Source organism: Megalobrama amblycephala, linkage group LG13 (assembly GCF_018812025.1).
Source record: "Megalobrama amblycephala isolate DHTTF-2021 linkage group LG13, ASM1881202v1, whole genome shotgun sequence".
Classification (NCBI taxonomy): Eukaryota; Metazoa; Chordata; class Actinopteri; order Cypriniformes; family Xenocyprididae; genus Megalobrama; species Megalobrama amblycephala.
The window spans coordinates 31780990-31792698 of NC_063056.1; the positions used below are offsets into that span (position 1 = coordinate 31780990).

Consider the following 11709-nt stretch of genomic DNA (forward strand, 5'->3'; position numbering starts at 1 on the left):
GTTGTAAATAGACATCAATGACGCTCTTCACTGAGCGCTTACACAGATACACACGGGAGCGTTTGAAAGCTGCTTTCAAATGGTCCCACTTTCAAAATGCTTTCAAACACTACCGTGTACTTTCAAACACTTTCCACCCTTTCTCTAATCCTTAATTTTTGTTACTGTACTTTTAAGAATTCTGTACGCTAATGACTTTTATTACGACTGACTAACCTCTGTGTATTGGTATAATTCATACTGTCATTCATCAGGACAAGTTAAATAGCTGACTACTGAATATGCATTAATATGTAAATCTGAGATGTCATATGTTAATGGGGTCATGATGTCAGCTTACTTTCCATAAATGGTCTTAGTGGACTGTTGAAGAGCATATAGTTTGATTAATTAATCAACATAGCATGTACGCTTTTTAGATTTTTAATCGATTGACTAAAATCAGTATGGTGCAACAGTTTTGTTCTGTTATTTATTTATAAGGACACTGCACCAGGGAAGTCTTATTGTGACTCATTGCATTTGGAAACTGAATGTTCTTGTAATATGTGTTTATGTTTTCTGCTTGTGTTGCATCATCTCTGAAATGTAGTAGTGCAGCTGATTTCTCAGTTTTCATTTTAATGCAATTGTCAAAAAACTTGACACTGGCGGCTTACAGTCGATCTTTGTTTATTCAGTCTGGCCTTGTCTCATGAATGTCTCTGCGTTCAAAGACTCAGCCATAGATGGACTTCCTTATTTCAAAAACACGCTCATGAGAAATAGTCCAGTGATCCTGTTCCTCATCTGACACTTGAGTTACTAAGCAGTTGAGGGGAAAAACCAAACTATCTTCAGCTCTCCTTTTTTGCTCAGTTGTGATGATGTCCATGTATAGGCAATGTTATTGTGAATCTCAGATCTGCAGAATGAATCTTTTTAACTCTGAAATACCTGCATGTTCTTTTCCTACACGATGACTGTCTGCTTTCAAACAAACGTGTCTCGATCACAGCCTCATATAGTTGTTGATTATTCAGACATTCGGTCAGCTGCACAGATGCCGGTTCTTTCAATCTAGGCCATTAGTGAAGCACAAGAGTTGTGTGTGTCTTTCTCTTTCTGTCTTTCTCCATCTGTCCACACTCTGACAGAGGAAGTGGTCGTCTCTCCATCTGTATCGCATCTCTTTTGATTAGACGTGTTAAGAGAATAAAAGTGTGAGGTTTATCACTTCGCAGCTGACAGAAAGACATATCTATTTTATGTTACTCGAAGGTGGTTTTTAAAGGTGAATCTTGAAAACTGAAAACTGCCAAGAGATATCCGGCCATATTTCACATCCCAGACTTGCAACTTACGAAATCCTACGACAGTGTGTAAGATTTTTTCTCCCCTTTTCTTTCCATAATATTTCACATCAGAATCAAAATCTTTTTTTTCCATTATGACATTTATTTAAATGCCAGTGAAGTGCATCTAGTTTCATTATAAAAGGTATAATATAAAATATTATGAATCGTAATTTATTTTTAAAGAACTTTTGTAATGTACAATTGAAAATATATATTATGATAGTATGATTTCTGCACTCTATTTTATGGAAGCTTGTTTCCGCCACTAAATAAAAAAGAAAAAAGTTAAACTTTGACTTTATAACTCGCAATTCTGACTTTATAACTCGCAATTCTGACTTTATATCATGCAATTCTGACTTTATAACTCGCAATTCTGACTTTATAACTCACAATTCTGACTTTATAACTCACAATTCTGACTTTATATCATGCAATTCTGACTTTATAACTCGCAATTCTGACTTTATAACTCGCAATTCTGACTTTATCTCATAATTCTGACTTTATATCATGCAATTCTGACTTTATATCACGCAATTCTGACTTTATAACTCGCAATTCTGACTTTCTATGACGCAGTTCTGACTTTATATCATGCAACTCTAACTTTATATAACGCAATTCTGATTTTATAACTCGCAATTCTGACTTTATATAACGCAGTTCTAACTTTATAACTTGCAATTCTGACTTTATAACTTGCAATTCTGACTTTATATAACGCAATTCTGACTTTATAACTCGCAATTCTGACTTTATAACTTGAAATTCTGACTTTATATAACGCAATTCTGATTTTATAACTCGCAATTCTGACTTTATATAACGCAATTCTAACTTTATAACTTGCAATTCTGACTTTATAACTCGCAATTCTGACTTTATAACTTGAAATTCTGACTTTATATAACGCAATTCTGATTTTATAACTCGCAATTCTGACTTATAACTTGAAATTCTGACTTTATATAACGCAATTCTGATTTTATAACTCGCAATTCTGACTTTATATAACGCAATTCTAACTTTATAACTTGCAATTCTGACTTTATAACTTGCAATTCTGACTTTATATAACGCAATTCTGACTTTATAACTCGCAATTCTGACTTTATAACTTGAAATTCTGACTTTATATAACGCAGTTCTGACATTATAACTGGCAATTCTAACTTTATAACTTGTAATTCTTTTTTATTTTTTTATTTAAACAAGCTTTCATACTATATAGTTTATGAGGATAATGATAATTGTTATTTTGGCCTAGCAAAATAATAAAATAGGCTTAATTTTTTTATGCTAAACATTATATCTTAATTTTTGACCTGGAAATCTGACTAGAATGCAGACATAATCTGAGATTTTTTTGCAATGCAACTAAAAATGGTAAAAAGTGTTAAACAAACATGCAAGAGATGGGTGCTCCAGTTCGGTGGAAATTTGCAGCGCTAGAGTTCCTGTGTTAATGATCTTTCACATCCTCTGGTGTTGTGTTGGTTATTCCTAACTGGTGTGGCATGACACAAAGCAGGAATGAAGGCAGGAATTAGAGGATGTAAACATGCCATTCGGTAGAAACGTTTATCAACGCACTCACACACACGGCCGCCTGAGCTGGTCAAAACATCATCCGTCTCACACTCGTGCCGATCTGCCCGGACATTACATCTTTGTGTTTTTTTCACACGTGACGTTCTTTAAATTCCCGTAAAATGAGTCTTTCTCATCTCTCAGGCATGAGCGCACTGTCCGTGCTCTTATGTTTTTTGTTTTCATACTCGAGTTGAGCGGCAATTAATCTGAGGCTTCTGAGACAGGTTTGATATAGACATCATAATTCATTCGTATTTGTAAGGATTTTTTTATATGGACATTTTTTTGGATGGATGGATGGATGGATGGATGGATGGATTCTTTTCAGGTACTTAAGCAATTCTGAATCGATGAACTAGTTATAAGCAACACTTCAAAGTGGTATTTTAAAGGACATTGTTTTAAAACCATAGTGGTGCATGATTGACAATTGACATTTGTCCAAATAACAGGAATGTAGGCCAATTGAAGCTCTTGATCCATTTACTGCACTGAATCACTATGACCGACTTACGTAGATGAATAGTTTTTTACAATGGTTTTTTCAGGGGAAAACATTATGAAGAGGCTTTTTAATTTGAAATGCAAATAATAAAGTGGTTGATGTACAAAGGAAACTACAGTACAGCCTGTCCAATGATATCATCTGTATTTTTTAGCAGTAGCGACTGTAGTGGAGGCGGCTGATTGATCGAATGCACTGATTCATAAATGTCTTCATCTAATCTGCCCTTTTTGAAACCTTCTGACTTATTGTATTGACTACATTTGATGTATATAGTAGTTCTTTGCTGGTGGTGTCAGGCTGTCTACAGTATATCTGCTGAAACTCATGAGTCATAAAACGACATTTCCCAAAATTAAGTCACATGCCCAGTATTATCCAAACTGTTTGCAATAGAGGAGTTTTAGAGATGTATATGTTGGCAAATTTCTCCATGTGGTAACCCAGTGGAAAGTCTTAGAGATTGCTCTTCCATAGCTCTGGAGACTTCATTGAGTTCTTAGTTTTGTATGTGCTCCACTTTAATCTCAGATTGTCTGGTTTGTAAATTTGGGTCACTAGGATTCGTGATGACTTTAGCGTTTAACATGTTGGGTATAGAAACTTGTATTCTCTGGCTGTTAGTCCTGGTGAGTTTCACAGTGAAAGTCTAGTTTAGACTAGTTCAGTCATTGTGCTGAAATTGCCTGTTTCCTTCCTTTTGCAGTATTCTGTTACGAGGATGTTGAGACATCACCTCTGCCCCCTATGTGCTGTTTCTCAGACTCGAATTTGGCAATGAATCAGAATGAGAGTGCGTTCTGGCAGGTTTGGGAGTATTGGTACATTGTGTTATGTTCTCAGTGTCTGCTAGAAGAAATTCAGAACTCACAATGTAAATCAACATTTGTTCATGGCTCCATTACATTGTGAGTTCTGAATTTCTTTTTTTTATATATATAGCTTATACATACACTCACCGGCCACTTTATTGGGTACACCTTGCTAGTATCAGGTTGGACTCCCTTTTGCCTCCATAACTGCCTTAATTCTTTGTGGCATAGATTGAACAAAGTGCTAGAAACATTCCTCAGAGATTTTGGTCTATATTGACATGATCGCCTCACGCAGTTGCTGCAGATTTGCTGTAGATTTGTCATATTTTTTGATCTGATGACTCTGAAGGTCATTTCAGTATAGTAAACTCGTTGTCATGTTCAAGAAACCAGTTTGAGATGATTTGAGCTTTGTGACATGGAGCTTTATTCATCAGAAGATGGGTCCACTGTGGTCAGACCCAAAGGGATGGACCTGGTAAGCAACAATACTCAGGTAGGCTGTAGCGTTTGAACTCATGCTCAGTTGGTACTAAGAGGCCCAAAGTGTGCCAAGAAAATATCCCCCACACCATTACAGCCTGAACCGTTGATACAAGGCAGGATGGATCCATGCTTTCATGTTGTTGACCCTACCAATGTTGCAGCAGAAATTGAGACTCATCAGACCAGGAAATGTTTTTCCAATTTTCTATTGTCCAATTTTGATGAGCCTGTGCGAATTGTATCCTCAGTTTCCTGTTCTCAGCCGACAGGACTAGCACCCGCTGTGATCTTCTTCTGCTGTAGCTCATCTGCTTCAAGGTTGGACGTGTTGTGCGTTCAGAGTTGCCTTTCAATCAGCTTGAACCGGTCTGGCCATTCTCTGACCTCTGGCATCATCAAGGCTTTTTCTTCCACAGAACTGCCGCTCACTGTATATTTTCTCTTTTTTGGACCATTCTCTGTAAACCCTAGAGATGGTTGTGCATGAAAATCCCAGTAGATCAGCAGCTTCTGAAATACTCAGTCCAGCTGGTCTGGCACGAACAATCATGCCACATTCAAATTCACTTAATTCTTCGCCATTCTGATGCTCAGTTTGAACTTCAGCAGATCATCTTGACCATGTCTACACGCCTAAATGTTTTGAGTTGCTGTCATGTGATTGGCTGATTAGATATTTGAATTAACGAGCAGTTGAACAGGTGTACCGAATAAAGTGGCTGGTAAGTGTACACACACACACACACACACACACACACACACACACTCACTGGCGGTTAAAAGTTTGGAATAATTAAGATTGACACTAAAGACTGAAGAAATGGCTGCTGAAAACACAGCTTTGTCATCACAGGAGTAAATTAACATTTATTAAAATAGAAAAAAGTTATTTTAAAATGTAATAATATTTCACAATATTTCTGTTTTACTGTATTTTTGATCAAATAAATTCAGCCTTGTTTACATCAGCATGAGTTTGAAAATTACATTTCATTGCTTCAGACTCATGCCATCGAGAATTCGCTATAAATATTCACAAAGCTAGAATGCTGCACTTTAAAACGATACCAAACTCGTGCTGAGAGGGGAAGCGACCAAAGAAAAAATATCCATTTTTCATTGATAAAGAAAAGGTACTCCTGTCAGAAAACTTACAAATAAAGATACTTTTAGATGTTGAATTGATATTTGGAGCATTGGGATCACTAGCTGGGGCTTAATGAACTCATTTTTGTGAAAACCTCAAATTTGACCAAAATTGACATTTTTCAATTGTTTTGTCTGTATCTCGGAATTAGGCTGTGCGCATTCCGACTCATTTTGCCAGCACGGGTCACACATATATATATATATTCCAGATAACATTGAAATCATTTATTCTGGCTTTAGTACAATCACAATATTAAGCAGTTATTCAATTTTCGAAACTTTTTTTAACACAACACCAATTTTTCTAATGCAGTATAAATGGGTATTTGTGCATGAAAATGTCTAGCTGTCATTATATTTTAGGAAAGAAGGCCTTTGACCTTCAAAACACCCTAAACCACACAACACGCTGGTGTTGTGGCTGTAAGTTTTGCATAATGCAAATATCTAGTATATTTATTCCTCAGCAGACACCTAGAATCTTGTTTCTCTCTGAACTTGATGCCTGAAGTGGCTGTTAAAAATGGTTGGATATGGCTGCTATTCCTGTTATGACTATGCAAATATTTGCAATGCATTATGCGGGGATATTTTTCTGGGATAGCAGTGATTCAGCTGTTTCTGTGGCCGTATGTCTTCTGTGGTAAACATTTACACTGAGAGATAGAGAAGAGAGAGGTGGAGACTGAGATAAAAGATGTACGTCAGCACAGAGAAATAAATCTCGTCTTTTTAGAGCCAAGGAGAAAGGAGGAATTATCTGTGTGTGTGTGTGTGTGTGTGTGTGTGTGTGTGTGTGTGTGTGTGTGTGTGTGTGTGTGTGTGTGTGTGTGTTTAACACGTGAACTGTGTGTGACTGGCATGTGGACAGTCAGGGTAAGAGATGTTCGGGTTCCTAATGACCACACACACACATTTGCAGTATCTCTGGGTAAAGCTCATGCGCATAGAGAAGCATTTGAAGAGCTGAGCCACACCGTGGCATCTGATTGGCCTGGGGAGGATGCAAGAAAAGGGGCCAGGCTCCGCCTCCCTCCACCCCCCTGCGCGTGTTAGAAAGGAGATAGCTTGAGGAGAGCAGACAGCTTCACTGCGCCGAGTGCCGAACACACACTAATGCTGCATACTCCTGGGAGATCAGTCGACGCAGAGCTTTCTCCAGCTGAAGAACCCAAAACAAACCCACGTTCTGCATCCGCTGCAGATTAAGTGATGTTTAAGAGCGCTCTCCGCTCTGAGTTCAACCCATCGTCCGCAGTCTCAGCAACACAGAATCCTCTCCATTCGACCCGGCTGTAAGCATGGGAAGGCAAAGCCAAGATGCCACGTCCACCGCGGGCACGGGTACGGGTACGGGCGGCGGCGGCCGCATGCAGCGCTCCCAGAGCCGCATGAGCCTGTCAGCCTCGTTCGAAGCGCTGGCCGTCTACTTCCCCTGCATGAATTCTTTCGATGAGGAAGATGGAGGTAAGAGGATGAAGATGTGTCACATGAGATATTAAGTGTTTAGGTCTGAATGAGCATCTTGCATGTCAAAGTTCAGGTGTTTTGCAGAATATTTGGTGTTATGTGAGCACACCAGTTCTTTTCCTTTCATATTTAATTGGGTTTGTGATAGTTTATGTGTCTGGTGGAGTTTAAATAAATAATCTGCAGAATCATACATGTCTGTCAGTAAAATAAAGTTATTTATGTGCATAAATTGCAGTGTCAGTTTTATAGCACTAAATAGTCACGCAGTCTTTTGATGGTTTTGGTGGGACTCAAGCATCATCATGTGTTTTGACCTTGACGGTGCTTGACTGCCTCTCTCTATTTCTCCCCCTTCAGTCACTATAGAGATTAATATCATGGGAAATATTGTATGATATCCTTGCAGAACAAATATTTTTTGGCTTTTGCATGATTTAGTGTGATGTGTAGGTACAACCAGATTCTCTTCAAACCATTAATATATTAATTTCTGGGTGAATCTCATGAGAACATGCCCAGGTCACATTTCATCCCAAAATCCAAAGGAGAAAAAAAAATAATAATAATAATTTTATTTTGCAAAAAAAAATTGTTTAATTGTTTAATTTTTATTGTATTATTTTCATTACAATTAAGCACATTTCTAGTTTTCTTCTTCTTTTTTTTAACTGTACAGTGTTAATCGGCATAAATTAAATGCTATCATAATATATAAACAATTTTCAAATTAATATTTTCATTTATTAATATATTATTATTTATTTATTTTATTTTATTTATTAATGTTGTATTTTTTTATTTTATTTTTTTTGTTCATTTATAATAATGATAGTTTTGGAACAAATGTGCTTTATTGTCATGAAAATAATCAAAATATAACTTATTTCTGATTTGGGTTGAAATATGACCTGAACCTGGACATGTCCTTAATCATTTTATTGAGCTTTTCAAGACATGATCAGTGAACCTGGGATGTCTCCTGACATTGTGCATCAGTGTATCTCAAGTTTATCTTGGTTAAGTTCAACAAGACCACAACTGTTACGAGTTCTCGATTATTATATACAGCTGTGCTGTTAGCACAGAAAAGGACATTCGCATCCGCCGATATATTCGTCATCCTCTTGTGTTCAGCTACATCTCAGGGCCGAAAGCAGAGGCGGATGACATTGAATGAAATGAAAATCAAGCCTGCTGCGTGTGACCAGCAATTGAATGAATTTCAGCAGCTCAGCCATGTCTGTTTCCTGTAGCCTTCTCTCTCATCTATTGAAGATGGGTTCTGCATTCTGAGTAGCCCTCACATTACTGTCCTCTTCATGCTTGTATTTCCGTTTGGCAACAAAAGAACAGGATGTGCGTTAATTTTGTACATCAAGTTAAAGCAGTAAGCCACGAGAAGACAGTGTTTTTTGACTTAAGTGACTTATTGCCAACAGCAATATGATTAAGGGTGAAATTGAATCATGGTAATTGGAATAAACTACTGCCTTGTCTAGTAATATATTCATCTCTCTGTAACTGTAGACAGAGCGGCAGGCAACATTGCCTGCATTATTATAGAATATGCGGTGCGTTTACTATTAGAAACTTTTTTCTACATATACAATTTTTGTTATAGTTAGTTATATCTCTCTTACTAAGTATAAAACAGCCGTATAAAATAAAAAATGCAAACATGATACAAAAAGGGTTTCCTCCTTTTTGTCATGGTAACAACCCTTTAGCGTACCATGGAAAACCTTTGAATAATTAAGTTAAATGTGTAATATCTGCTCTACTAGCAGCACCAGATAAAATTGCAGACAGAAATAAGGAAAGTTTCCCAAACTCTGCTACCACCTCGTCTACCATTGTTTGCCAAACAGGTAGTCCCACTTCAAAATGACACCATTGATTGAACTGAAATGCCATTTTAACCTGTTTTGAAAGTGCCACAGTGTTCACAATCCTCAGGACGTCAGTCTCTTCATATTGAACTGATAAAGAAGAAAGTATTTTAACATTGCAAACATACAGTATTATCTGTATTTAACGTGCACTGCTCCTGTCTGTATGATTGTTCAGCTGACACAGGTTGAGGTGTTTGGTCACTTCATGCTTAATTTTGGTTCAGTGCACCTGTATAACCCGTCATGTCAAATCACCCTGCGTCTCATGTAACAGACACTACGGCATGTCTGCAGGCCAGATATAGAAACAGAAAAATGCACTGTATCTAAAACAAGAAACTGTTGAGTGGGAGCAGAACCACATGTGCCTATACCTTCATTTCACACCCTCCACAGCGCACCAGCTCTCACGTGTGAGGTTTTTAAATGTGCAGAAATGTGTCCTCCATCACTCCACCTGAGATGTCTTGATCTCCTGATTGACAGACTCTGTCTCTGTCTCTGTCTCTGTAGAAGCAGGAGGAAAGAAGCTGCGCAGCACTATCCAGAGGAGCACAGAGACGGGTCTGGCCGTAGAGATGCGAAGCCGAATGACCCGACAGGCCAGCCGCGAATCCACTGACGGCAGCATGAACAGCTACAGCTCTGAGGGAAAGTGAGTAAAAAAACACACGTGCACACAAAACCATTCTGACAAGCATGACAGTGTGTGTGTGTATATATATATATATATATATATATATATATATATATATATATATATATATTAGTATATATGAATGTATATGGATATATGCATGATTTAAAATATTAGTATTAAAATGCATTAATAATAATAATAATAAATTGTTAGTGTTATTATTATTATTACTATTACATGGTTATTAATTATATTCATATTGTAATATTAATTTAAAAAAGATTAGTAAAAATAATAAAAAATAATGTATACATGTATATTTTAATAATAATTTTAACAATGATTATTTAAATTATACATATATGAATTATTTTTAATTATTTTTAATTATTTTAAATCGTTATTAATTATATGCGTATTGTAAGTAATTTTAAAATAATAATAATAATAAAAACAATATATGTATATTTTTAATAATTTTTGTTATTAATAATACATTATTATTATTATTATTATATGGATATTAATATAATAATAATAATAATAATAATTAAATAATTATTAGATTAGAATATTATTTTATCTAATAGATAATATTATAATGTGTATATATGTATAATGTTAAATAATAATTCTTAAAAAAAAATTATATTAAAAAATAACAATATTAATAATAAAAAATAATAAAATACAACAGCATCTATTACCATGGAAAATCATTTCTATTCATTATTGTATTCTAACAATCACTTATTGTATTCTAAAAATGGAAAATCACTTTGACAGCAACACAGTTACAGTCTATGGCAGGGCATTGCTCCAGAATCAACATTAAAATGAACACTGCCACAAAGTAAATGTAAAAATAATAATAATAATAATGAGATCAAGCTCTAGTAATTTTCTAATCAAAGCCTTTTTTTTTCTTCCCAGCCTCATCTTCCCTGGAGTGAGACTCTCTTCTGACAGTCAGTTCACTGATTTTCTGGATGGACTTGGCCCCGCCCAGCTTGTGGGGAGACAGTCGTTAGCCACGCCCTCTATGGGTGAGCACTTGTTTATTTGACTTACTGTATACACACCACTCAATTCCCATGATGCAAGTCTTTACAGTAATATTAATCATGTGTAACTCATATATCCTTGAATTTTTTCATGCCTAGGTGACATTCAGATCGGGATGGTAGAAAAGAAAGGAGCTCTAGAGGTAGAGGTCATCCGAGCCAGAGGCCTTGTGGGAAAACCAGGTTCTAAGGCACTGCCAGGTGAGTGCGGTTACTCTTTCTGAAGGTGATTTCACAGGCGCCTGAAAACTCATCGCTCACGATTAAACTCCATCTGTTGTTGTTCTCCTCCAGCCCCTTACGTAAAGGTGTATCTGCTGGAGAATGGCGCCTGCATAGCCAAAAAGAAAACAAAAGTAGCACGAAAAACACTGGACCCTCTTTACCAGCAGCAGCTGCAGTTTGAAGAGTCTCCAGGAGGAAAGGTTTTACAGGTATTATGTCACATCACTAATGGTTTTATTTACCAGTCGTTTGGCCGTTGTCTTGTGATCATTTAGTCAATCAGTACTACCTTATCTAGAGAGAGCCATTCATTTTTGTATATAAACTTTTTAGATTACACAATATAACACAGAATTTACACAATATTATATATATATATATATATATATATATATATATATATATATATTTATTTATTTAATTGAATAAATTCTATGAGCAAATAAAAGTAAATAATAAAATTACAGAATTTACACAATATTACACAATATAACAGAATTTACACAATATTTTATATATATATATAT

At 36.1% G+C, this 11709-nt stretch overlaps 1 protein-coding gene across 32 annotated transcripts in view; it reads left to right on the forward strand.

Moving 5' to 3' along the window:
* rims2a (regulating synaptic membrane exocytosis 2a) overlaps positions 1-11709 on the forward strand; it is a 215903-nt gene that overhangs the window by 201259 nt on the left and 2935 nt on the right. For 31 of the 32 annotated variants that reach the window (XM_048151902.1, XM_048151905.1, XM_048151907.1 and 28 more), the window contains 4 exons: positions 9767-9908; positions 10827-10939; positions 11057-11158; positions 11252-11391. In XM_048151902.1, the coding sequence (XP_048007859.1) occupies positions 9767-9908; positions 10827-10939; positions 11057-11158; positions 11252-11391 (497 nt within the window). Of the gene's footprint in view, positions 1-6672; positions 7356-9766; positions 9909-10826; positions 10940-11056; positions 11159-11251; positions 11392-11709 lie in introns of those variants that run through there. The other variant, XM_048151919.1, reaches the window with a different exon arrangement.